This window comes from Phaenicophaeus curvirostris, chromosome 5 (assembly GCF_032191515.1).
Source record: "Phaenicophaeus curvirostris isolate KB17595 chromosome 5, BPBGC_Pcur_1.0, whole genome shotgun sequence".
NCBI lineage: Eukaryota > Metazoa > Chordata > Aves > Cuculiformes > Cuculidae > Phaenicophaeus > Phaenicophaeus curvirostris.
The window spans coordinates 397771-425751 of record NC_091396.1 but is presented as its reverse complement, the minus strand read 5'-3'; the positions used below and the strand labels follow the sequence as shown (position 1 = coordinate 425751).

Here is a 27981-nt window from a genome sequence, read left to right as displayed (position 1 = left end):
GCTTGGAGCATCCATGGATCTGAAAATCTGGATGCATCGATTGCTTTAATGCCCAGGATCTCTTACAGTGATGCACTTGCCTTTCTTCCGGAGGGGAGTTCGAGCTCCCCTCGGTGCCCGGTCCCACAGGCGAGGTGACAAGACAAAGCACGAGCACACACCCATCGTACAAAGAACACTCCGGCAAACATCACTTTATTACAGGGGTCAGTTATCCAGACTAACCACGACAGCTCTTTAGACGGACGTAGACAAACGAGTCAGTGTTTACGGTTAGGTCCAAGCTCCGGCATCGCCCCTGGGGAACAGGGATTCCTCACCAGTTTTTTTCCACGGAGAAGGTGGGTCTTTGATGGGCAGGGAGGCAGCGCAGATTCTCCCCGGAGCGGGGCACGGAGCTAAACCAGACAGAACGGAGATAAACCGAGCCCAGCCTCGCTCAGCCGGGGCGACACGAGCACAACACAGTGGGATGAGCTACCATACAACCGGTTCACACTTTGTACGACGGGTCTAAAGCTGGAACTAGAACGACTCCGGGTGAAAGGCATAGGAATAAATAACGCTCAACTCGGCAACCTGCCCGTTTACAACCTGTCGGCATCTACTGGCGCGGCCGCGTGTTCCTCACTACCTCACAGCAGCAAACACCATCACCTAAGAGCAGGCAGCGCGCTCGAGGTGCCCAACGCTGCCTCTCATCCCGGTCTCCCTCCTCTGCACCCGCTGAGCAGCAGGGGCAGCCCCAGCCCCAAACTCTGCTTGTGGGGAGGTTGTGGATGTCCCCTCCCTCCCTGGAGGTGTCCAAGGCCAGGCTGGATGGGGCCTTGAGCCACCCGGGCTGGTGGGAGGGGATGGAACTGGATGGGTTCTGAGGTCCCTTCCAACCCAAACCATTCCATGATTCTCTGATTCTTCCGCCAAGCTCTCCAGACACAATCAAACTGCTGGATTGAAGAGCCCGGCTGCTCAGTGCCCACTCCTTATGTTGGGAAGGACATGGGTCACCATAAACACAGGGAAACGCAGACTTTGGTTACCAAAGCGGATCGAAAGTGCGGATGTTTGCTCATCAGCAGCTCTGCCAGTCTCCTGCCACTCCAAGAGTCAGGGGTTGCTCTCTCAGAAGTTTACTGGGGAGGGGGCTGTGTCACTTTTCTGGATAAATACTTCCCTGAAAAATACCCTGTAGCAGCCAGATTAGGTCACAGTACTTCAAAAGTGATAGGGTTTTGCTTACGTTAGTGCCTCGGGCGCCGAAGCAAAGGCTCAGAGCGGAGGTTATAGGATCGATGCTCAGTGCAGCAATCACAGTTTCGAATAACAACCTGGAAAAAATGCAGCCAAGGTTTGCAATTTCTTTTCCAAGATGCTGAGTCACCAGCAAAACACTCTCCAGTGTGGCCTGCGGACCTCGGCTGCTGCCCAGCGCTCGGGGAGAGCGAAGCACCCTGCCTGTGCTGGCACCCAGTGCTCGGGGAAAGCAAAGCACCCTGTCTGAGTTTGCCCTGTTGGCAGGGACAGCAGCACGTTAACAGCTTTGTGCGTGACTGCAGAGAACGTCTCTTCCTCCTTGGCCTCGGGAATAGCTCAGCCTGGAGTTACCATGGGAAGAACGGGGCGGCCCTGAAGGATGGCAGAGCCTGACATGCCCCAGAGAGTGGCCACCAAGAGTGAAACCCTCTTGGTAAGCAAACTAGAAGAGCCGAGAATAAGGCAAATAACTTAAGACTGATGAAGTAACTCCCAGTTTTCTGCTTGTAACACATTTTGCTCCACGAGGCGAAGGAAAGGCAGGTTGATCTCTCTTACTTGACCTTCCTTTACGCTTGAGAGATGACCAAGACTAAAAGAACAGTAAGAAAAGGACTAAGGAGAAGTCACCTGTCCCCCTATCGCTGCGATACAACGTAAACCTATCGTAGGCTATTCCAGGAGGCAGAAAGTCAGTTTAGAGAAAGGCAGTAACCCCGCAGGACGGGGGCTGTAACAGTAGTGTCTTGTACATCCTGTGCAAGTTACGCAGTTCGTTCACCAGCTCCAGTTTGTCCATGTTCACCTCGCTGCCACTCTGGCAAGCGGTGGCTGAACACTTCACCCCATCTTACTCCACAGCTCAAGGCAGTTCCAGCAGGAAGAAAGCCATTCCTTCCCTGTGCCTGTATCTGCACGCTCCCAACCACGCGTTCCTAATGCCCAAAGGTCAAAATGAAGTCTCACAGTTTCCTGGGAACACCACCTTGATTCCCTTTGTACTTCGTCTTAAAGCCCCTTCTCTCCAAACCTGGTTTTCAAGGAAGACATAATACGCTCGAGTGAAGATCCCACCTCGCGGCAGCGCTGTTGGCTCCGACTTCCCCCTACACAGACTTTCTCCAACTCCAGCTGGGGGCGCAGAAGGAGAAAGGCTATGTATGTCAGAGGGAGAGCTTTCCCGAGAGGGTTTTCACAGGCTGGAAAGCTAACAATGACAATTACGAGTTAGGTAGGATAAGGTTGAAAGTCCACCGGGCCACCCCGAGCGCTACAGGTTCCTTCCGGCCCTTTGTCCGGGGGCTCAAAGCTTCCTCTCTCTGAGTTTGTTCCCAGTTTGTTCATCCAGTATTGGTGAGTGTCCATCACCATTGCTCAAGCATTTGTCCTTTTCGTATCTGTGCTCCTGCTTCTGTCGCCTGATCTCCTTATACCGCAGAGTGATGTCACTGAAAAGGAAAACACACAAAATGAACCGGTGATGCAAATAAATGCTTCCAATACACAGTAAAACCAACAAGGTAGGTCTCTCCTGGATGTAATCACCCTTGGGATAACTTAACCCACTCCAGCCTTTTGGCTGTAAACTTCTACGATGGCTGATGGCACTGATTCACCTGAAATCTGGGATTCTTGCTGGAGTTGGGCTATTCCCTTCTCTTCTAGAAGCGAAACGCAACAGCACAGCCAGCAAGAGCCACAAAGCAGCCCCACAGAGACCAAAGCTACCAGAGGGCTGATCCTGAAAGAAAACTGCTGGGAAAAATGTCCAGGAAGCCCTGTTTATTTAATAATTCCTACACCCAAAAGAGCCATAATCTGTCTGCAAGAGGCACTGAAGGCTGATGACAGCCCACGTTTGAAGATCTGCTCTCGAATATTGTCCAGAACTCCCACCCCCAGCCCTGAGCAGAATGCAGCACAGCAAACACTGCTCACCGAATGAAGAAACGCCAGGCTGTCCAGGTGAGCACGAGGATAATCCCCAGGATCCAGCACTGGGTGATGTAGAAGGGAAGAGAAAGTGTGAGAGTATGGGGATCGTACTTCACGACAATCAGAAACTCCGTGGCAGTGATGGCAGCAACCAACCACGCCTGCTGCCCCAGCTTCTTATGGAACTTCCTGCAAAACAAGGGCACAGACACAACAAAGATATTGCTAAAAAATAAAGCATGCAGAGAAATACCCACAAAAACATAGTCAGGGTAATGACTTCATCTCACTCTGCCCAAATCTAGAGGTCTGGTTTGGATTGCACGTTACTAAGGCTGACGAGTTTCATGGAGAGGTTACTTAAGCTTCCTCTCAAAGGCTCTGAGAGCACAGAAGTTAAACCCCATCCTCTCATGATGGAGGGAAGTATCCCCAGTTTAGAGATATTGGTCAATCCACACAAAACGATTCTCTGACCAGCTTGAGATCAGCTGAGGTTCAGGGTAGGTATGAAATAGGAGCTCTGCTGGATATCCTCTGCAGATACCAAGTCACACCATATTTAACCTCTATGTAACTGCATTCCCAAACTTCCTCTCTTCCCAAGAAGGTATTCCATGATCTCTGAGTGGATTTTAAAGAAGAAAGCTTATAGATACAGATAATGGAAGACACCAGGATGGCGTTCCACTTCCAGGACAACACAACCATGGGGCAAACACATGATTAATCTGCAGGGGCTGCTTCTAAGCAGCACCAGACAGGGCACCCAGAGGCTGCAGTGCTACGTGAAGCTCAGCGAGAGACCTGTCAATCCGTGCTGCCAGAAATTAAACTGCAGGAGAATCAAGGCACCTATTCAGAGACTCCACTTGCAGAAGGCGAGATTGGAAATGCAGCACCTTTTGGGTCACCCGCTCCAGTATGGGAAACAAACCCAACCAGCCACCACCTGCCTTTCAGGAAGCCTCATTATGCCCACAGGTAACAGCATCGCTAGAAACCCAGGTGAGCTGTGTGATCTGACCCAGCCGGGGCCTCCCCTTCTCAACCTGCCCGTTCAGTCATTCCTAGTCTGGACATTTCACAGCTGACTGACCTGACAGACCTGGCAGTTCACACATCAGGAATCAAAAGGGGCTCTTTGGGGAAGGAATGAGCCCTTTCGTGCACTGGATTGCACCAGGATCCTGCCTGTCGCAGCACGACTGGTGCATGCAGACACACTGCCCAGCAGCGCGGAGCCAAGTGCATCACCTCCCACTCCGTAAAGGTTTGCTCTTCCATCACCCATCTTCTGAATCTCAAATGGCATTTTATTCCCATTACAAAAGAAAAAAAGCATGTATTTTGTCCTTTTTTTGCCCCTGGAGGCATGATTTAATTAAATCTTCCCCGAAATCCAACTGATTTGATCAAGGCAGACGGAACTTGAGAAGAGCAATGCCCTCAACCACCACCATCACCAACTGTTTCAGCAGCAAGCACACACAACCAGCTTTTCTCACCAGCCTTTGCATCGCATCCTTTACTTAAGCCACACAAAGCAGCGTTTCAGTGCACTTCCCTGTCAGCCTTTTTTTGCCTTTTGTTCCCCCCAGTCTGTCTGCGTTCTACACGTCTCTGCTTTAATCACAAGGAGTGTCTCCTCCGCATGGCCTTGCCCTCTCACTTAACACACTGCACTATGAAGCCCATTTCCAACCAGGTCCTTCCTTGTTTGTCCAGCTGTGTTATTCCATTCCTACCCCAGCGTGAGATGCAACGTGGAACTCAGCCAAGAATAATTCCACGTAAAGCTGTGGAGGACTGAGGCAGGACAGAGGAGATGGGGAGGAAAGCGATGTAAGGAGCCCGTGGAGGGCTGGGGAGAGCTGGCTGTGCTAAGGAGACCTTAGGAAAGGGAATTCCGGCCTGGTCAGGGGCTGCTGTGATGACGGACAGCCTCCTGCGTGGCTGAGGCACTGACTCAGTCAATGCTGCAACGCTCAGCAGCCACTGTAGCTCTTTCAGATGCATTTTGCTGTGCAGCAAGCAAGAGAGAAGCCACCTAACAAAGCCTCAATTAGGATTTCCTTGGGGAGGGACTGCTCTGCCAGTGCTTCCCTCTGCCACGCAGATATGAGCCTGTCTGCCTGTCGCTCCAGCCGGCATCCTGCCCTGTCCACACTGTCAGAACAGGACCCAGGCACCTCCAGGGGTGCTGGGACACAGGGAGCTGCAGCTGGGGCAGAGGGAGCTCCAACTGCACCTCTGCTCCTGGTTTCTCCTCCCCTCTCTCATCAGATGCCAGCGGCCACACTGGGGAGAGCGTTCTGCCTTTAGCAGGTGCCTTCCTGTTGCTCAGACCTACCCGCTCCACTGAATCCCCCTGGACTCACAGCATCTGGGCAGGGATCTAAGCACAGGGAGCACCCAGGGCTGCTCTTCCTGCACCTGAATCCAGAGCAGCCTTTGCAAGTCAAGCGCACGGAACACAGGTTCTTAAACAAGAGGCCTGACAGTCGTGTTTGACACCAATGGCTAAAAACGACATCAAATCATTCAAACACACTGGAGAAAATGTGATGCAATAACTCAAGCGCCGGTTACTGCTGAGGAGATGGGCGACTGCAACCGTTTTAAGAAGCATCCTGCCTAGACCAAGGGAGATGAAAGGGTTTCAGGAACTGCTCCAGGCTGTTCAGCTGCTCTGACAGATTAAACAGGCAGGAAGCGCCTTAGCACAAGGATAGAGAGAAAACACACAGTGGCAGGTCTCTTGCTGTGAACTAGAGCTGCTCAGATGACTGGGTTAGCTCTCTGCTTTGCTGACCTGTGTCCTTGTCTGCCACTGGTTTCTTTCTCTCACTCATGACAGCACGCTGACAAAGGAATTATCAGCAACTCCATCAGAGGAGCTGTGCAGAACCTCATGCTGCGGGGAAGGAAGCTGGTTTCCTGCCCTTCTACCTATTAAAGATTTTAAAGAAAAGTCGTTTTCTCACTTAGTGAAGGAGACAAAAATTCACAGCCTCGGTGCAGGCTCTCTGGAAGAAGGCAAGATCAGAAACCAGGAAGATATGACAATGTCAAGCACTACAGACTCTTACATTGGACATTTCTGGCCAGGAACGCTTCACAGAACTAGACTCCAGTACTCAGAGGCAGCACCTCAATCATGACAGGAGCATGGCCTGTAAGAGCTGGGGAGCAGCTTCAAGAACCACCCTTTTTGGATTATTCCAATTCCAAGATCCTCATGCTTGAACTTCACCGCTTTCTAGACTAAATATTGCAAGGTTGACTGAAGAGATCTGATCAGATGATCCCATCGCTACCCAGCAGGGCAAGGAGCCACATTCCTGGCAAGGGAGGTTAATGGAATATTCCACTCTTCATCCATCAAGAAGCTGAGTGAGTTTTCAAAAAGAAAAGGTCAGAAAGGTTCCTTGTGCTGTCAAATGGGAGCCTCTGGCATAGCCTGCTCTTCCCCAGCAGCTTCTCCTCGCACCACAACAGGAAGAATCGAAACCAATTCCCTGTTCAAAATGACGTGCAAGTGAAAATATGTCCAAGTAAGTTCTGAGCCCCTAAACTCTGAGCACAGACCCTTGTGTCCGTCAGCAACAGACAATGAGCACCCCCATGAAGTCAGGCACTGTCTCAGCCTTACGATGTGGGCTACGGCAATTTGTGATGTCGACACTCAAAAGAAAAGGCAATTTGGAGACCAAAGCTTTCTCAGCTCTTATGGGGATTGAAGAAACAAAAGCAGCAAGGACAAATATGGTTCTTGAATAGAACAGCCTGAAAGTGCTGAACTCTGCCTTCACCAGAGAGCCCTCTGCTCTGCCAGAGGATGCCACAAGAGTTCTGGAGGACCAGGGATCAGCCAGAAGACAACTTGAGAAAAGAAGCACCTGTGAGGAATGCATTTTTTGAGCCTAAGCCCTGTTATCCTTAACAGGTATCCTAAGGACTGTGGTTCCTGGCTATCAGCCTGACAAATGAGTTCAGGACCCCGCTGCCCACCAGCCAGCCCCACTCCAGCTGATTTACACATGACATTCCCAAAAGAGCACCTGTTTACCAGAAACTGAGGTTACAACCAGGGCACACAGAACACTCTTATCTTAACAACAGCTGGTCTTGAACCAGATGCAAGCGGGATTTTACCTCCAGACCCACAGAGCACAAAGCTGGTGCTTTGGGACTAGGTCTCCCTGTCCCCATCACAAGGAGCTCCTGCCCTGAGGTGGATGCCAACAAGCTGGAGCAAAATCAAAACAAAGTGAGGCTCAACACGGTATAGACACAAGAGGACTGGCTTACGGGTCATCCATGAAGTCGTAGATCTCCCTCATAGCCACACCTCCCACATTGACAAAAAAGACAAGCCGCAACAGGACCAAGTAGTGTTCTGGTGGCATCCAAAGGACAAACTTCAAGTAAAATGTGTTCAGCTCTGCCAATAGAAACTGAGAGAAAGGACATTTTAATTACATTCAGGAGACTTCACTGGATGAAGCCTGGAATCTCCCTCTCTCTCCCTGTGCCACTCCCCCTGCTGTTCCTCTAATGCTGCGGAACCCTGCTCAGCGTTACTGAGCACACCGTCACCAGTTACATTCCTGACCAAGAACGGAGTGGGGGTTAAAGGTTTTCTGTGTGTTGGAAGAAAGATTACAGAACACAACAGAAGCCGGGACAAGCACAGGCTCCAATTTGGAAACAGGTTGTCAGGAGGCGAGAGTTCCTGCAGAACTACTGATGGCAAAACCCTAAAAGCAACCCCTTGCCCCTTCACTGTGATTTCAGATCTGGCTGAAGGAACAACAGAATAACAAGAAGTGCAGCCGTACACCCTGGGTTTTGGCTTGGTTTGGGTTTTCACAGTTTATTTATAGCAAACTGTCCTCAAGTGCACTGCCCTGGCACTGGGATGAGGTGAGAGAGTGGATCCAAGTTTCTCACTGCAAAAGATACAATAACAAACGGCATTAGGTGTTGTTTAATCCAAGAGTGAGCCAGTACCTGAGGCTGCGCATGAACCGTCCTCTGAAGCTGGGCTTTGCTAAAGAAACAGGGTTTTATCACAGACTGGGACAAATCCATTGGAATCTCTCAGCTGCAAAACCTGCCCCAGCACCTGAAACCCAGTTTCTTCAGGGTGCAACGAGCTGGGAATCTGCCCACAGTACCCACATGGACACACACGTGTTTTATTTAGGCAGGCACATTCTCTTTCCTTCTCCCCTAACCCTGGGAACCTCAGCAGCCCTCTCACTCCATGTGACCTCGGTTTCTGTAGCAGAAATCAGGTGATGTGGACTTGTGTTCAACTGACCGAGCCTGGGAACTGCCTGGCAGTCAGTGCTGGCACTGCCACACGCCACCTACGTACCTATGGACCGCGCGCTGTCCCTGGAGCACGCTCAGGTCTGCGGCCAACAGCAGCGCAAGAGGCAACGGCGTTCGGAGAGAGAGGGAGCTGGTGGCTGCCAGGCTGTGTCCCACTCGGCAAATCCCAACAGGCAACCACACTGGGCAGCCCCCCAAAACCCCTCCACTAGATTTCATATCCTCCATGTCTCAAGATGGTTAAAGCTGTTCTAGCAGCTGTGAAAATGCACTTATACCCTGTGCAGTGCCCTACAGAAGTGGATAATGCCCATTGTCTCTGCAATCATGATCAGAGTCACAAGGGTTTTTTAGTTAAACTTCACACTTGCTGAATTGAAATAACTTTAAGTTGCTCAAAGCAGAGCCCAGCGACCTCCCTCAGGCAGCACAAAGGCCAAAGTCCCCCAGCTGGCAAGAAGCAGGAGTGGGGAAAGGCACTCACCGTGCCACGTTTACCTTCCATGCCAGTGTTCTGTGAGATTCCTGTGACAGTGAAATGGAAGCAATGAATTCCAGACGATGCATCCCTGTACCAGGGGTTCAGGCACTGGGATGGGGGAGGCAGGTGGTCAGTTTGCCATGCCTGCCAGAGAAGCCAGCTTCCTTTTAGCTCTCTAAGAGAGGGAGCTGGCTTACCCGAACTGGACACTGCCAAACCCATCCCACTGTTCCGCGAAACATCAAAACGAAGAAGGGTTAGCCGAATTATTTATGTCTGTATAAGAGTGTTATGTGAGGCAGAACCATGCGCCTCAGGAGATGACGAAGGAGCCCATGGTTGCGGTTGCAGATCTCCCCAGCCTCAGCGTGACACGATCTGCCCAAGGCCCAGAGACACGAGAGGCTTCCATCCAAAGCCAATGGGTTTGGGAGCAGCAGTTGCTGAATTACGTGCAGACCACGCTGCCAAATCAACACTGTTCAGCAAGCGAGAACTAATATTCCTTCGATAGATCTGTAAATTATATCAGAGACATGGAACAATCACCTTTTCTGCCAGATTTGGAAGCGATCTCTTCCAGCCTCACCTAAAGGAGCATCACTCTGTCAGAGTTCCAGCCTAAGTTACCGTCTCTACAGCTGCCGGTGCGTAACAAAGCATTAAATCAAATGATAGAGAAAGGAAAAAGAGAGAAGTGTCCTTACTACAAAGATTATGCCACAAACTGCCAGCCATCTGCGCAGGCTGGACGCCGGCTTCCACTCGAACTTGACCCAGCTGTAGGGGGTGAACTGGAAGACAATTCTCTTCATTTTCCCTCTGCAAGGAAGCAGAACGTGTTCTCTCAGTTTAAGAAATAGCACATAAGATGTAAATAGATCTGCTAACGCTTCCATTTCAGACACCAACTAACGAGTGCAAATGCCTCTCTTCGCCCCATAACAATTACTACTCAATGAGATGATTTTTTCCCTTTTAAGCATTAGTGTCCCCATCACAACACAGTTTTGATTACCCAGGAAAGTGCTGCTTGCACAAGGACCAAATGGATCCTTGCTGTGAACAAGAGGATGATCCAGACTCGGACTCCTGCATCTCCTTTAAAGATTTCACTAAACAAGCCCATTTCCACAAGCTGCCCTCACCCCTGGACATCAGGCAATGCTCCTGACATGTACATTTCCAATTTAATTCCAGTTAAACAACTCTCCTAAACAAGCTTTCATGCAGCAATGAATTAGTAGATATCCTAACACAGGCGAATTCACACTGACCCTAACAGAACAGCCCTGCAGCAACCAAGATCTTTCCCCTTGGCCCCAGCTTCGTGCCGTGCTGCTGCTCGCAGAGTTACCTTCCACACTGACTCACTTGTATGTAGGGATGTTCCAAAGTCCTTGCCATTTGTATGTCTTCAAAGAAAGCCAGGACAGGGTCTTCATCCCACAGTAGATTCCTAATCCGTTACATAAGATCACATCCATTATCCACTGAAAGGAGAAAGAGGGCGATGCTGGAGAAGGAACAGCAAAGCTTGGAAAGGGAAGGTTCTACACACGCAGAGACACTCGGTCACAAGGACTGGACGTGCCCAGAGGAGAGAGGGGCGTGCACAGTCAGGAGAAAGGATCTCAGCTGCCCAGGCCTGCTCAGACAAAGCAGAAGTGCTCGACAGACGATGGCTGTGGGCTCTCTCTTGCTGCATTCATTCTGCTACAGAAAAGAGCTCTTCCTTACTATCAGCCCAGTTAAGTGAGACCATTGGAAACACCAAAACCAACCTGAACATGTTCCCACGGACTGGTTTTACTGTGCCCAATCTCTGAACACACTCCTCGGACTGCAGGCTGCCTCCTAGAGAAGTCAATTCTCTTCAGGCTCACAATGTGAAATTAAACAAGCGACTCCTCCCCATGCTCTGCCTTAGTGCCAGGCATTAACTCCAGAGATGGAGCTCTTGAGCTGAAAAAGCCCTGACTGCCCCTCACATTTGAAGCAGCGGAATGGTAATTTTGTGAGTTTTTCTGAAAGCAAAATAGCTTCTCTTGATGTCTCCATACAGAATACATTTGCTCTGATAAATACATGCATGTAGCAAATCGTTACAGGCTTGGGAAAGAGCTTGTACTGTAAGAATAAACTCAAGCTGGAATAGCAAAAGAGCCGTAGCTGTGTGCCCTGAGGGCTGATAATTCTGATCGCTCTGGGAACCAGTGTACACTTCATAGGAAAAGAAAAAAGAATTAAAAATATGTGCCACTTGAAGCTAAACAGCTCATTTTTTCCACAGAGCAGCCCAATTGCAGTTGTGCCTCTGGCTCAACAAAATACACACAAGCAGGGCAAGAACAGTTCTGGACAATCACATGCAACCACACAGTTTTTTGATAAGGCCAAGCATTTATCTCTAAAACCTGTTTATAGAGTTCTAGAGCAGGAATTCTAAACACAGGAATATTTGCTGCTTTCAGAAAAGACTGGAGATGGGTTTGCACAGAAGGAAAAGGCAAATACAAACTGCACTGTCTGTTTGGGTATTTCAATAGGGAAGAAAATTCCCCACCTGAAACTCTAGAGACAGAGCGTTACCTTTCTCTTAATTCCAGAGTTTAAGGTTTGCATTGTCACCAATTATTTGGTCATGCTCAGGTAAAGCTTTAGATTCTCCAGTGTGAAATGAACCCAAACACATATTTAACCACATGCTACAGTCTGAAACCCCACACAATCACACAGTGATGGACCTGTTACAAACCCACCACAGAGAAGAACAGTTACACACGTCTTAGGCCATGTGCATGTGATGTAATTTAGCTGTTGCCACTTCTCACCTCTCCCTTAGGAATACACACTTCCACTCAAACAGAACACGGTCTGTGCGGTACATACGTGATCCCACCAGCATTCACTGAAGTTCGGGAGCTGGTGCTCCAGGCTGTACTCCAGAAACTCAAACATGACGCTGATGATCATGCACATCCACCAGTCTCGGATCATCAGTGTCTGCAGAAAGGGAGAAAGAAGCCTTTCACACACCCACTCTAGTCGCATGATGCACTAAATCCAGCACAGAACCGGATGCTTGCCCACCAGACCGAGCAGAACCAGGCACCACTCACACCAGTGCCTTTCAGAAAGGCAAATACAGGAGAACCCACCGCTACTGCAGAGACACTGCCCAGATCTACAGCTTTGTAGCACTGTATGGAAAAATCTCTTACATTGTTTTCCTAATTCCAAACCAAATCACTTCAGGAGTTGAGACAAACCCCTCACAGGGATTGAGATGACTCTCAACACAGAGGACATGTGACGTGCTCTGTTTGCCAGTTATTCCTATGCTTTAACACCTTGTCTGTGATATCCAGAAAAGGATTAGAAACTCAGGATAATCTTATTTTATCACATGACAGGCCAAATGCTCCCCAGCCTCTGACAGACAGAGAGCAAATAGCGCAGCTGATGGCGTTAGTACCGTTACATGGAAGAGCAGAGGCAGGCAGGATGGGATTCAGAAGGGAGTGAGTTGAATGAATAGCATTACAGGCAGCACCATTCCAATGCTCAAAAGAAGCTTTCTAGAACCTGCTTAAAGCACACTTTTAAGAGCTGCACCTCAGCCCTAGCTGTGCTGGGACACCTGGGGCTGTTTTACACCAGCCAGCAGCTTGCGAGGGTGAGCAATGTGGAGCAGCCACCTCGTCCACACTCAGCACGAGGAGGCAGACCAGCACAGCCCTAGAACACACGTATCATCTCAGCGTACTGAGAAAACCAGGTGTTCAGGTGATCTGCTAGAGACCAGCTTCCATGGATGATCAGTATTGATTAAAAAGTCACAATAATTAAACCACCACCTATTTAATTGTTTAAAATCCCCACCTGGGTGCCACTGGGATAGCCTGCCATGGGATGGCAGCAGCATATCCTCACACATCTATGTCTGCAGATTCTCCGTCTCTCTGAACACTCCATGCCCCACACTCCGCATTCAGAGTCCATGCAAGCACTTATCTTGCTACAGGAGTAAACGTCTTACATTTATTGATCTGCCCTTGGAATGGATGATGGTGAGAAGGGAGCCTGTCAGTGTAATGTTACTGCAGAGAGAAATGAGGGGATCTGACAGAGTCCAAGGGAAAAAACCCTTTCATTTATCACACACTGGGTCGAGTTCACTGGTGACAGACTGATGTAATTGATGACAGATACCAGCATCACTAAACCAGCAGCAGCCAAGCTTTAGGAGGAACACAGTGCTGTGACAGCACTGTAACAGGAGAGCCGCTCTTACCTTCAGGTACCAGCCAAAAAAGTGGGCAGGAACAAATCCATCCAGCTTGTCCTACAAACCAAGAGGAGAGAGTGGGTTGCTGCACTACAAACAACAGCCCATTCTGAATGTTCCCTCTTATCCCCCAGAAAAACACAGCTACAACTCCAGTTGTTTCCCATACAAACCTCAGATGCATTTTATGAGTTGCTTTGTTCTCAAGCACAATCAACAAACACGCTGTCTTCAAAGCAAAGTAAAACATTCTGAGAGGCAGCAGTTGGAATTAGGATCATATTGATAAAGCAGAGGCTACCACATTAATGCTAAATGTCACATTCCTCACAGTCTGAAAAGCTCACCGTGACCTGGTCTCTCATTTGACACTCACAAAGCCTCCTGAATGCACCCTGAAAAGCTCAATTAAGCAACTTTTTACAAAAAAAATAGACTCATTAGCAGGTAACGTTGATTGTCCCTTACCCAGATGTTGTGAAAGGGATCAGTCTCATTGCCAGGGTCGTAAATGAGGCAGTTGCCACCGTAGTCTCTCTCTGGCAAAGGGACCCCTAGGTGCGGGTCGATGTATTTCATGAACTGCCGGCCGTCTTGCACTGTCTACAAAGGGAACACAAACCCCATGGCTCCCTCTCAGTACGGATTCACACACAGAAAAGGACAAAGATAGTTAAATCAATGCTGTTTTCTCAAACAGGTCAGTTTTTTATTAAAAAAAAAAAAGTACTCCAAAAGACTAAAGAAGAGGAATTCACCCCACAACCTGCAAGATCTCGGCAGCTACAGCTGTACGCAACTCCAGCGAGTCAGGTCAGCCCCACAGAGCAGAGACTCAGTGTGAGAAGCACCAACTCTCATCATTTGATCTGAACCAGGACTCCAGCTTCTTATCAGCTCTTTGAGGAACACTTCCCTGTGGTGCCTGACCGAGGCTGAGACCAGCTGGAGGTCAGACGGGGTGAAACACTTCTATAACACCATAATTTAACGAGACCCATAGGTCAAGGAAAAATAGCACAGGAATTTGATTTCACAAAAATGAAGAGCATCTCCTGCAGTCAGCGAGAATCCTAAACAAAGGGGTTCCTATCCACATTAAACTGGCATTCAGGAATGAGGGGTCTAAGTCACTTACCTGGAAGAGTATAAAGATAAGGAAGAGCTCATACACGACGCTGACACACAGCCAAAAGCGCCAGTACGCTGCAGGAACAGACAAAAAGGATGTTAGCAAGATTCCCAGCAAAACAGAAGTCAGGTGTTCATTTACTGTAATAGAAGGAAACATTTCAAGAAGAAACACTCCCACCTAGAATTATAAAGCTCGGCGTTCAAGCACAGTGTCACCATCCCACCTCAGGAGCCCAGCCAGAAAGGCTGTCACTGTCATAAAGGTTTTCCCAGAGAGGTTTTCCCAGCCCTACCCAACTTCTGCCTGGGCACTGCTACAACAGACAAGACCAAGACCAGCAGAAGGAACTGCTTTTACTTCTTGACGCCCATCCTTTTCCCCTGAGCACTTCAAGTATCAAAGATGTTTTCACTTTTACTAGGAATTAAATACAGTTTAGCGAGTGCTGGATGCAAGCCCTATGGGGTCATCTGAAACTCTACAACAAGAGCAATAACATGCAAAGCTTGGCTGCTTTGGAGCCTGCAGTGGTTTTTCACCCTCCCAAGACGTGTGACTACAGACCTCACGCTGAAACAACATCTGAACCTCAAGGGTACAAAAATTAAAGCATTTGTCCACCTCCTATTCCACCGCCACCTCAGTTCTTCCATCACAATCAGCCCTCAGACTCCCTGACTGTCCTGTGCAACCGCTTTGTGTCCCACCAACTGCATCCATGCCCCTACTTCATCTTCCTGGTCTGGTCTTTGTTAGGCAATTCCCAGGCTCTGGAATTTCAGCCAGCGTTCGAGTTAACTCCTACACGATAGGAAGCTGGGTGACACAGAGCCAGCGTGGGCACTCAGGGGGTTTTGAACGCTGCTTCATATCTGCACGTGCACACCAGACACGAGATGTTTTCCACACTGTAAAACACTGTGTTCCCTCTCTCCCTGGACTGCCCTCAGGTCTAGTGACACTCACTGCTGGCAGACCTCTACTATTTGTCTTTGTTAAACACACTCATCACTGTGACCTTTCCTCCAATTAGGACAATCTCTCTGATTAAGTAAGCTTCACCTAATTATTTGCATAGCCAATCGTTTAGTGATTACTATGCTTGAACTCTGCTGGTGCAGGGAGAGATGAGAACACCAGATGAACTCCTGGCAGGCGCGCGCTGCCTGGCTGAGCACACAGCCAGGCCCTTTCTGATTTATCAACAGGCCAGGTTTGACCTGAAAGGTGAAACGAGGAAAGAAGAAAAACGTAAGGAAAGCAGACTTGTATTGAGGGGGGAGACCAAGAGCAAAACTCGTTGCTTTAGCTGAATCTGTTTGCTTTGGCAAAACTAGCGGTGAGTTGGCACAGCGAGCACTGTGTAAATAAATCAGGGGGATAAACACCGAGGCAGAAGAGCTGTTTAAACAGAACAACACCCTGAGGCACAAAATCCAGACCAAAACATAAACCAGCTCTGAGCTGGTCGCAAATAGGCAGCCACATCCTGAATAACGGGCTCTAAAAGCCTCCCAAGATCAGCAGGGCATGAAACCCAGCTGCTTTTAAGAGCCTGTGGAGTTCCTGTAACAGATCTGATGTGTCCGTACGTGACCGCAGGACCTGGCTGAGCCCAAGGCTTCCTTCTGCCCTATACATGGAAGCAGCGCACACTGGTGGCCTGTGCTGCCAGTTCCTTTGAGGTGAGATCTTCCTTCTGGAACAGCACTGCCAAGCTAAGGTCAGAGATGCAACTGCTTGATGGAAAATCCTGATCCACCCTTCTGTAACTGGAGCTGCAACGCCAGGCCCTTCGCTGCCCGCAGGAGCTTTCCCATGGGAGAGGTGCAGAGTAGGACAGCCACTCTCCTTCACACAGGCACCCGGCTGTCTTGCTGCGACTGTGGAAGCATCCGCTGTCCTAGCAAACTGCAATAGCTCCCAAAAATCACTCTCCAGAAGCACATCTTATCACACGAGCTAAAAGAAAGGTGGAGTTGAGACAAAAGGCAAGGTGAAGACACTCATTATTTGGAGTGACTGAAGCAGGAGCTTCCAACACCCTGTTCATGGACAGTTTGATTTTGCTGGAAGACACACAGTGACTGCTGTTTCAAAGACAGGAGCACACAGAGCTGGATGGTGTTGGCTCAATTACGCTGGAAGTTTGCTGCAGAGATCTCTGACCTTTGGACTTTCCCCAGCCAATTTGTCCTACTTTGTTTTAGGGAATAAAAACTACTTCCATCCCAGGCAAAACTACTGGATGTTCCAAACCCCAAAGCACTCCAGTATCGCTGGGGTCCCTAAAAGGCATCATCTGTCTTACAGGAGCAACCAGAATGAGCTGAACAGAAAGGAAAGGCTGAGGACTGCTATAGAATAAGGCCTCGGAAACACTAACTCCTGAACAGAACCTGGAGCTCACAGAGCTCTGCTGTGGGCACTGCTCTGGAACAACATCTGCTCTGTTGAGATGTTCGACCTCTGTTGTTCCTCATAGAGAATCCTAGAACGGTTTGGGTTGGAAGGGACCTCAAAGCCCATCCAGTCCCACCCCCTGCCATGGGCAGGGACACCTCCCACTGGATCAGTGTTGGAAGCTGGAAGCCTACGTGATAAGTGTGCGGCGTTAATGAACCTGTATCATTATTATTTAAATTATCACTGTCAATATTACCATTATCACTGAAATTATCACCTTCTCTATAAATAACACAAACAGGTATTTACGTTCACCACAAACGATGCAACTCATCAGAAATATCTGAGTGACCTCAGCAACTTGACTTACCTGGGTGAGGTCTTGAGAAGGGCCCATCCTTCGCTTGTGTCACTCCAAAACATAAGAAAACCAAGATGCTGGCAACAATGCCTCTGCAAGTGAAAAGAGAGCAAACAGTCATATTGCTTCATATTAATGAAACCATAAACTATATTCTTCCACGTAAAAAACAGGGGGTGCAACTGGATGGGCTTTGAGGTCTCTTCCAAACCAAACCACTCCATGATTCCCTAAGACACTAGAGCATGCTTACAGAAGTAACTTGGTTAACCCAGTAAGAAAGAGACAACAGGGCACCAGTTCCACAAGTACAAACCAGCCATTGTCTGTGTTATTTTCAGAGTCGGTGCAGAGACATGGGACAATGCAGCTTGTCTACCAGTATCTGTGTGTCCCCTTTGTTCCAGGCTTTTGAGGAGCCGGTTTCTGCTCCCTGCCCCTTCTCTGGCTGCATCCATGGGTGCACGACTGGTACCACACGCAGGACTAGCAAGTCACCCCATTTTCTCCGTGGGTGTCCAGCGACAGCAGTGGGAGGTCAGCACCCTGCACACAGACACCCCTGGATCTGTCACGTTAGCTGAGCGGCAACCAGTTACTGCCAAAAACCAGTGTATTGCACAGAGGCAGCTTAGAAGAGAGGCTGTTGCACAGATTGAAATCCAACATACAACCCTGATGTGCGCAGGATTTTCTCTCTAAACCTGTCACCCCACCAGGGCGCCCAGTGGCAGAGGAGCAGCTGTCGGGATAGGCTTCAGGGCTGTGCGAACTGCTGCAGGAACAGGGGGAATAACAACTCTCATTGATGAGAGTTTCTGCAGCACAACACCTCTGTGCTTCTGTTGTAAAGACCGTTGAGAATTCACTTTGTTAGCCAATCTGACCCCATACATCCCACAATCACCTCAATTCCCATGTGTGTGATCTTAAGGAACTTGACCGGATTTACATATAAAACATTCCTATAAACCCTGGCTTATAAAAACCTCCTCCTCTAACTGTCCTAACATGCTGAAGGAAGGAAAATGGCACCCAATGTCAGCATATAAACAGATGCAAACAAATCTTAGCTACAGATCCCACACCCCACAATCTCACAGGCTCATGCTCTTGCTTTCTGCCCACCCTCTCTCCTGATGGCTTATTGTGTGATTCCAGCCCCTCGCTGCTGCTGTGAGTGACTGGATGCAGCACTGGTACAAGGAAGAAGCTGGGAGCCTTGGATCACTTCCCGCTGTTCCAGCCAGCCCAGGAAGAACAGCAACACACAGCAAATTGTACACTTGGCTTCAATTTAATGTTCGGCTCCAAGCACCTAACGCCATTCCCAGAGTCTGGCACCTCTCAGCAAGAGCCGGGGAACAAAGGGAGGGTTGAAGGTAGGGGGGGAGTGTACAGTGTTTGCAAGTAGGCATTTAGACCCTGCACCCCGAAACAGTGCTCCACTGTCGCTGTGCAGCGCTTGGAAATAAAGAAGCATGACAGCTTGAGATGCTGCTCCCTGGCAATAAAACTGCTCCTGCTCGTTATGCAGGGAATCGTCCCCATGGAATATCTGCACACAGTGACATCCACGTGCAGGCCAAAACCTAAGATCACAACCCACAGCAGCTCCACATTAGGGCTGAAAAAGATTCCAGGGTGGGATGAGGCATTTTAAGTTGTAGAAGCAAAAGCAAAAACACACAACGGTGAAAACTGGGGATATGGATATACACATGCGCATTGGGACACACGTACTCCTGCTCTCAAACATCTCATTTTGCTCAAACACACACCTAGAGAGCCACATAAAACTGGTCAGGAACAACGAGAAACAGCGGAACAGAGACAGATCCCTCAAAACCCAGAACACAACCCAATATGTGGAAGTCAGCACATGATTCTCAGGACACTGCTTTTTAAGTATTTGGGCATCTCGATGTTTCGGGCAGCATTCCATGATCAGGGATGCAGGAGGGATTAAAGAGCATTCACTGCTCATCGCTCATATGATGCTGCCACATCGATTTTAACAACCAGAGACGATGTTCCCTGCACTGAATATGCAGAAAGCAGCTTCTCTTTCATGCAGGCAAAGTTAATCTGCTGATTAACCTTCTCTGGCTCTGTTTTTGTTACAGCAGCAGAGGCCCTAATCCCAATAAGAAGATATTCCACTGAGTCACCTTATAGCTGCACTACTCCCTAATAATGTGTCATCACCTCTCTCCGCTCTGCCCCTTCTCTGTTTCCAAGGGCCATTCCAGAGGGTGTCCCGCCTCCAGCTGGTCTCTAGACTCGTAACTGGGAATACAATGGCCTTTGTTCACACCAAAGCCTCACAGACACTTTCCCAGCTCCGGAAAGGGCAGTGTGCTCCTATTTCTTCCATTTCACCCCCACACGTAGCAACAAAACCCTCAGCTCGGCACAGGGCGAGTGTGGATTCCTTGAGCTGCACCTCTAGCGTGATCAACACAACAACCACGGCAATCAGCTCAGGAAACACCCCAGTTCCTGCAGCTCCACAGCAATTAGTTTGACATCCTGAGTCACTTTAAAAGTGTACAAAAATAGGAAGAAACCCTCTAATAGGGGAGAAAAACATCATGTTGCATTTAAGAAGCCAGACTGGTAGAAAAACAGAGTGATTTTCACGCTTACAGCATGGATGCTTTGCACTCAGTAGCCACCCTCTTAGTTTAAAAATACACTTAGATTTTCAAAAGACAGCTTTTCTTCCCTCTTTTTGTTCCCCACTGTATTTCGTTAAAAAGAAGAAAAATTCAGCTACATTTAATCAGTTTAAATTATGATAGAAATGAATCACACATCTAAGATTCACCTCATTCCTGTTTTCCTTTGGCCTATGAGTTCTCACATTGATTTTCAACAACAAATAACGATCTGCACAGAGATCTTGAACACAACTTTACAGAAAGCACTTCAGCCAGCAAAACTTATTGCCAGCTCCCACTGTTTAGAAAGTCGGGTTATTTTAAAGAAGAGAGGCAGACATTGCCACAGCGACGCAGCCAGCACTTGGGGCCTCAGAAAGAGTGTTGGGTTTTGTTTTCAGTCACACCCACGCGTCAGCGACTGGGGATGGCAGCGAGTGACACCAAACCAATCAGCAATTAAATTCAATCCAGCATCACAAGAGCTCGCAGACTCAGAATCACAGAATGGTTTCAGCTGAAAAGACCTTTAAGATAGAGTCCAACCATTGATCCAGCCCTGCTAAGACCCCCACCAGGGGGATGCTGTTGGCCTTCTTGGCCACCTGGGCCACTGCTGGCTCACGTTCGGCCTCTGTCAACCAGCACTCCCAGGTCCTTCTCCTCCAGGCTGCTTCCCAGCCACTGCTCTCCAAGCCTAGAGTGTTGCATGGGGTTGTGATTCAAGCACAGGACTCCTACCTGGTTCTGTTGCTTTCCAACAGGTCAGGCATTGAAACACGCTCAGGCAAAATTCATTTGAGTGAGCTTACAGCTCACCCATCAGGTAAAAGGTGCACAGTCGCTCGGAGCACTCCCCCTTTCTAACACACACCTCATGGAAAGGCTTTTGCAAACGTTTACCTCTTGGTGTTGTAGGCTGTATCCTGCGGTGTCTCTTCCAGCAAGGTGACGTAGCCCAGCGCACAGGTGAGGATGAACAAGACTGTTAAGGTGTGAGCTCTCCTAGAATTGAGAAGAGAAAACTGACATCAGGAAGCAGAACGCTTACATCTCTGCCCATCAGTGAAGCCTCGGTGGGTTTCACACACAGACAGCGGGCAGTAACGCAACAGAAGGGTTCTGTGTCGTACCGGGCAGATATCAGAGCTCACAACAACACTGCTTTCAGTCCTCAGCCCACTGCATGCAACAGATGCCAAACACAAGAGCAGGTCCTGCTCATATCCTCCCAGAGCTCTGCATTCAAGGAGACTGGGACAAATGCAGGCCAAGTGAACAATGGGAAAAAACCAGCACCAACTAATACTGAGAACTAAAGCCTCTAGATTCCCCCTGCTTTGTTGGGTATGCACGTGCCGGTGCCGCCACACAGCTCTGCTTCAAAACTCATTAATAAAAACTGTGCTAGACTGACAGACAGAAGAGAATTCACTCCAGACATGGGAATCACACTACAACAAAAATTTTTAGTTCAAACACAAAACCCTCTGAATGCAACGACTGCACTGGTAAGATGGCCTCTTACTGGTAGACGCCTTATTCCAGTAATCCTGACAGTTCCAGCTCACCTTAGGCCTGAGGGCAGGCACAGGCTGAGGTTGGAGCCTGTGGGACAACCCGTGGAGCACCACAGCCTGAGGGCAGGCACTGAGGGCATCTCTACACGCAGGTTTTTGCTGGAACCACCCTGCCAGAGCTCTGCAGCAAAGCCAGCAGTCATTCCTCGGTGCTGTTGAAGGGGGCAGCTGTGCTGGTGTCACACACAGCACAGGCAGAGCACTGCAGGTGCGCAGGGAGGCACAGGTTCTTGTCTCCCCACCCGTGAGCCCGTTTCCTCACACTGATTCCAGCACAGCACATGGAGGTGAAGGAAAAGCCGAGTACTGGCAGCCAGAGCTAGGAGTTCAGTAAGGCCCCTTCCCACAGCCGGTCAATACCATACGCGCACGCCTACTGACTGTGACAGATAGAACATCCTGATGGGGCAGCATCTGCATTGTTTTCTTTAACATTGATAACCCCTTTCCCAATGAGAAGACGTTTGTTTGCAGTGGAAAACGGGCCCGACCCAGCTCAGAAGCACAGGAAGCCTGGCCATTCAAGATCAATTAGAGAGACCCGAGCTCTATTTTAGAGCAATGTGCTACATCTCTCAACACGAACGACTGAAATCACACAGGTATAAAGCACCAAGCTTAGAGAACAGGGAAACTGCGAATGAAAGGACTGTCTATGATGGGTAGTGTACAGACTGGCTCTTTCACATTTTGTTTCAATATTATACTTGAGCAGAAGCCAGCAGTACATTCACATTTTACAGACCGAAGCGTCTATACATTCAACTGGAACAGAGCAGGATAAACTGGCACTCACTACAGATCTCTAAGTCCTCAGACTCACCTTTAAACACCCAACCCGATCTCATCTACCCCAAACTGCTCTGAAAATTAAGGTACGTGTTATTTGTAAATACAAATTCACCCTAATCCACAGACACATCCCACACCCTTTCAATCCCACTGGAAAACACAAGCAATACCTCATAAGCAGACATAATTCACTTGTGCCACTGCTGAAAAGGCGTCAGGCATTTAACACTGTCCTTCGTCGTGGGCTAAACGATGTAGACTTTCCAGCTCCAGAATAAGAGAAGGATCCAGGAGTGTTTTCAAACTAGCAAGGAACCAACACATCCACAAAAACCAGGCCGAGGCTTGGTGGCAGGGAGCTCCCCGCCCGACGGATGCATTTCCCTCGGAGCTGCCTCCCGGGACGCCAGCGGCAGGCGATTCGGGCACCGCACACCCAGGCACCGCGCGGCCACGTGACAGGGGCTCGTGTTGCAACCTGTAGAGGTTTAGAACGCCGCACGCGCTCCCCAAGGACGGCTGCACGGCAGGGACGGTGTGGAACACTCCAGGCTGCTTTAATCAGACCAGGGACTTGCTCACTGCGCTTCTATTCGTGTATAATCAATACAAAACCACTTGTACGTTGACTCAGAAAAGGGTAACATGAACTGCCAGGCTGTGCATTGCATTTTATGCCTAGTTTGTTTGCTTCTTTGAAACTACTCTAATAAATCTAGAAACACTGTCTGTCCTCCACCTAACACTCTCCTCCACCTCACCGTTTCACTGTCTGAACAACTCTGTGAAGTCAATTACTTTTTCCAGGCATTGAGTGTTACGTAAATTGCCCAAAAATCCCTTATTAGCCATCCTTGTTTAAACACCTCTAGAAACCTGTCTACTGGAGTGACGACAGTCTGGTTTCATTCAGCCCCGTGAAGAGTTCACAGCAAAGGCAGTTTCAAGCACCTCATCTGCTCCGCTTTTGGTTTAGTTTTGGTGCTGCAACCATCAACACAGCAGTCAACATTTAATAAGGAACGAGGGGCTGCATCTCTCCTCTTTCCATTTCAACTCAGTTGTCCTTTCCTGCTGAAGCTTCGTTCTCCTGCAGCAAGTTTTCCATGTGTTGAGTCACGTAAACATATTTCCAGTCCAGCAAGAGATCCAGGAACCAGGATGAAAGACTTTCTAGATTGGTTTACCCTCTGGTAAGAGCAAGCTGGCAGCTCCAACCAAAAAACCGCATGCAGTGACAATGTGACTGCAGCTGCTGGAGGTAGCCGAGCATCCTGCAAACTGACCTGTCAGAGCAAAACCATTATGGAAGCAGACACACACGGTGGCTTTCCAGGGCTGGAGAAACAAAACAGAATCCCACAAAGATTCACAAAACAAACCGTTAAGCATTTGCAGCAGCCAGGAAAACAAACAGGGCACAAAAGCACTTGTAGGAGTGAAGCCAGTCAGGAGGAAACTGCGTAACAGGGAGGATTTTGGTCTCCAAGAACACACAGCCAGAGGCCGATGACACCACTAAGACCATCCACAGCAAGGTAAGCATGACAGGAATTATGCAGACAGGCTTATGTTCCAGCGTGGGGTCCATGGGGACTGGAAGGACCATGCTAAGCACACCAGTATCTTCCCCTTGGAACTGGTTTGGGCCAAACCTCAGAAGCGAGGGGGTACGGATCACAGTCAGTTCCAGGAGGGGCTGTGTCAAAGCACCCGGGAAAGCAGCGTCTAAAAGCATACGCGTACAAACATACGTGAGGTCCAGGAGGTCAAAGAAAACTCCCAAGCCTCTCCAAAGCTGGAACACTAAGCAGCTTATCTTTCTGCGCTAGCACTTTCCTGTCTCTCTGCTCCTTGCACCCAGCTCTTTCCCTCTTTGAGCACCAGGGTATTCGAGTGAAAGGACCCAAGTCGGGTTCTCACAAAACCATTTGGATAAATACCAAGTGAGACCACTTTGGGGAGTGCAGCCACAGCCCCTCTCCTGCCCCACAGGTGAAATGTGGGCTCTTCCAGTGCATGGGAAGAAGCTCGGCTCCAATTTCCCTTTTCACAGCAATTCAGTCTTCTGTGCCACCAGAAACTGCAGGCTTGCCAGGGAAATGACTGTCAGAGCTTCCACTTTCCACAAAGTATATGACAAAAATCACACAAGCATCTCTTTTCTGGGAGAGGTTTGGACAGGTCACCTCCCGGGATGGACAGGCAGGAGTCAGACCCAGCAGAGCAGGCAACGGCCTCCGTGCGACTCCAGCACAAACTAAACAAGCTGAAGGGAAGGGGACGAGGGTGTGAGGATGCCAAACATCGAAACAATAATGATCCTGAGAACACCAGGCCAAGGCTGGGTTTATTAACCCTTTTGTCAAGCCTCCAAGGGTCAGGAGAATGCAGAGAATGGCCCACAGGGTTTGCCTCTGTAGTTTAAGAAGCTACTGCTAGAGAAAAAAACAATCACCACAGCTCCACCTCAGCCCATCACCTGTTTTAGCACAAGGAAACAGTTTTTTTTTCTTGATTCTAAATAACAGGAAAGGCATAAAAGCATTTCTGAAGGAGATTTTGGAAGATGAAGGAACATCAAAGCTCCCCACACCAACACACCTGGCACGTGCTGGGGACTCCAAGGAACCACGACAAACTGACAGCACCACAAATCAGAAAGAGCAGCCTTTGAGTTCTGCCGAGAATGAGATACAGGAAAATACAACAAAAACTCGTAACTACTTAAAATGGACTGATACTTTTTTCCCAATGACAAAAAAAGCTGCCTGACCAAGCAGGTTCCCACTACATCATTAAAATACAGTCCTTCCCAGTTTCGAGTCATTAAGAGGGAATAAGAACAGAGCGTTATAGAGCACAGAACTTGCTTTGCAAAGATCTAAAAGAGCAGGCAGAGTGCTGGGAAGTGCCAGCTTTCCCACGGATCGGATTTATAGCTGTAAATTACCTATACAAACTGAACCACTTCTGGAACAACTGCAGTGTCTACGAGTCCCAGACTCTTCAGTTCTTCCAATCAGAGCAGGCCATGGGGGTAACTCCATCCCTGAGCTTCTGAACTTCAAGGAGACAAGGACCTTCCATACTCCTCCACAAGGGCAAAGGGCATCGGCTCTCCCGAGTGTCCATTTTCCGTGACACCTTCTGAACACACAGCGCAGGAGCAGCACCAAGAGCCATGGATGAAAACTATTCCCTGTGTGATTATCCTTGGCCACTGTAAGACTCAAGTCACAGCCAGCGGGTACACTCGCACGCTCAGCACCGTCACACACAAAGCAAAAGCTGCAGGGAGACCCTGAGACTCTCCCAAGCAATCAAACCCCCAGCTGCCAGCACAGGCAACCGGCGTTACCGGGACAATATAGCTGGGAAGTGAAGGAACACTCTGATACCGCCTGTGTCCGTGCTGCCCTCCTGGAAGGGAGCAGTCAGGACAGAAGAAGCTCCTTAAAGGACGGCAGCACATTCGGACAATCCCCATGGACAAATGAACCACAGCAGCGGCTTTTATCGAGGATGACAATCCCATAGCCGCGGCAGACTGTGCTGGCCCACAACAGAGAAAAGGTGCAAGAAGGCAAGATAACACAATAAAAACAGCATTACTTGTTTCTAAGGCATCACAAAACATCTGGCAGGAGCCATTTTAAGCAAGAAAACAACCATTTTACCCATTTTCCATGTATAAAGTGGCACCGCTCTGCAGACTTTAGCGGGATCCAGTTATTCAGCCGCTCGTTCAGCCTACGCGTGGCAAAGTTAACGTGCTCTCCAAGGAGGCCCCTCTGCCTCCCAGGGCGATGATGACCCCGACAATCACGTGCTGGGCTGCTGCAGAGACCGACCCACAATCCAGCACTATCCAAGTGTTCCTTTGCAGCTTGTACTGGCAGGAATATCACCGGGAATCAGCAGCTTCATCAAGATCAACCCCCTGCTGCCCAGGGTGAGAGCCAAGCACCCTCCCTCCTCACCTCCTTCACCTCGGACTCCGGCCAAACCACATCACCCTCAGCTCCTGTTCCAAACAAGGGACCTCAATGTCAGTGCGGCCTCCTTACCCAAGAGGGTCACGCGTTTAACACATGCGGAGAAGCTATGGACGCACACACACGTGTGCTGAAAGTGAATTTCTGGAACAACTTCAGCAAAGACAGGATTTAGAAGCACTTTTCTAGGTACAAACACACTCCTGTGAGGGTGGAATTTAACAAAGCCTCACTCGTCCCACACACACAGACGTGGTTTTCTGCTCTGGTTCTCCAGGCAGAGCGTGCCACAAAACGATACGAAATACCTGACCAGTAGAACTCGGGCGTAACGACTTCAGCCTCAGGAAACAACACTGGCAGAAAAGGCCTCTTCCAAGACTGACGGAGGGGAAAGAATCCCCTATGGGAGGGTTGGAAGGGCCCTCTAGAGCTGATCCAGTCCAATTCCCCTGCTAAAGCACGACCACCTCCAGGAGCGCATCCAGGCGGGTTGGATCTCTCCGGAAAAGGAGACTCCACACCCTCGCTGGGCAGCTGGTTCCACATCCCCTCACCAAACACAGGAAAAGTTTTTCTTCATGTCCAGGTTGAGATTCCTGTGCTCCAAGTTTGTGCCTGGTGCCCCTTCTGTCTGGCCACCACTGAGCAGAGCCTGGCCCCATCCTTTAGATATTGATACGCATTGATGGGATCTCCTCTCCAGGCTGAGCATTCCCACCTCTCTCAGTCTCTCCCAATAGATGCTCTGTCCCCAAACCATTCCTGGACTCTCCTGATAAGCTGAACCTCATCCAAATGTGACAAGATTTCTTCCCAGCCTTCTCCTCTCCAGGCTGAGCACCCCCCGATGTCTCAGCCTGTCCCCAAGAGGTGCTCCATTCTCAAACCATCCCTGGACTCTCTCTGCAACCAAACCTCATCAAAACATGATCAGACTCCTTTCCAGCCTTCTCCTCTACAGGCTGCGCATTCCCAGCTCTCTCAGTCTGTCCCCAAGAGATGCTCCACTCCCAAACCATCCCTGGACTTTCTCCAAAAGCCGAACCTGATGCAAACATGATTAGATCTCTTCCCATCCTTCTCTTCTCTGGGCTGAACATCCCCAGGTCTTTTCTCCTCAAGAGATGCTCCACTCTCAAACCATCCCTGGACCCTCTCCAGCAACCACACCTCATGCAAACACGGTCAGACCCCTTTCCAGTCCTCTCCTCTCCACGCTCTGATCCCAAATCACCCCCAGACCCTCTCCAGCAGCCAAACCTCACCCAAACCCCGCTGACGGAGCACCAGGCACCGAGGAACGCTGACCCGCAGACACAGGAGCTCCCAAAGCACCACGGAAGAAGCCTTTGCGGTGCAACCGGGGCCTGTGGACCCGGTTGGGGGGACCCCGGAGGGCGTTGCAGGCGGGGAGGGGGACGGGGCGGCCCGGGAGGGGCCTTTCAGCTCCACAACCCCCCTTCTCGCCCCGCCAGCCCGACCCCGCCGAGGCCTCGCCGTGAGGGGCTCCTCTCACCAGAAAAAGGTGTTCGTGCCGTCGTCGTAGACCTCCGACTCGGTGCTTCGCCGCAGGCCGGTGCTGTCCCTGTCCGCCCCGCCGTGGGGCTGCTCCGGGGGCGGCGGTAGCTGCTGCTCCTCCAGGGCTCCCTTCCCCTGGGCCCCGCCGGGTCCCCGCCGCTCGCCGCGCCTCATGGCGGCTCCGGCGGGGCCGCGGGCAGGGGGGTCACGTGACGGGACGA

The 27981-nt window shown here is 49.7% G+C and overlaps 2 protein-coding genes across 4 annotated transcripts in view; both read right to left on the bottom strand.

Annotated features, from left to right (window-relative positions):
• The window catches only part of SYT12 (synaptotagmin 12), a 38491-nt gene extending 10571 nt beyond the window's left edge, over window positions 1-27920 (bottom strand). The window contains exon 1 of the mRNA XM_069857194.1: window positions 27917-27920. The gene's annotated coding sequence lies outside the window, so the exon portion shown is untranslated. The remainder of the gene's footprint in view (window positions 1-27916) is intronic.
• Window positions 168-27981, bottom strand: PTDSS2 (phosphatidylserine synthase 2). 3 transcript variants are annotated; one of them, XM_069857184.1, is made up of 12 exons: window positions 27759-27981; window positions 20773-20874; window positions 17216-17298; window positions 14443-14510; window positions 13773-13907; window positions 13311-13361; window positions 11906-12019; window positions 10388-10506; window positions 9721-9835; window positions 7504-7649; window positions 3193-3378; window positions 168-2702 (listed from the first exon to the last, which is right to left on the bottom strand). In XM_069857184.1, the coding sequence occupies exons 1-12, from the start codon at window positions 27932-27934 to the stop codon at window positions 2558-2560; spliced, it is 1440 nt and encodes a 479-aa protein (XP_069713285.1). In that variant the 5' UTR covers window positions 27935-27981; the 3' UTR covers window positions 168-2557. The 3 variants fall into 3 exon arrangements, with proteins under 3 accessions (XP_069713285.1, XP_069713286.1, XP_069713287.1); XM_069857185.1 differs by lacking the exon at window positions 27759-27981 and adding an exon at window positions 25922-25947; XM_069857186.1 differs by lacking the exon at window positions 27759-27981 and adding an exon at window positions 22412-22687.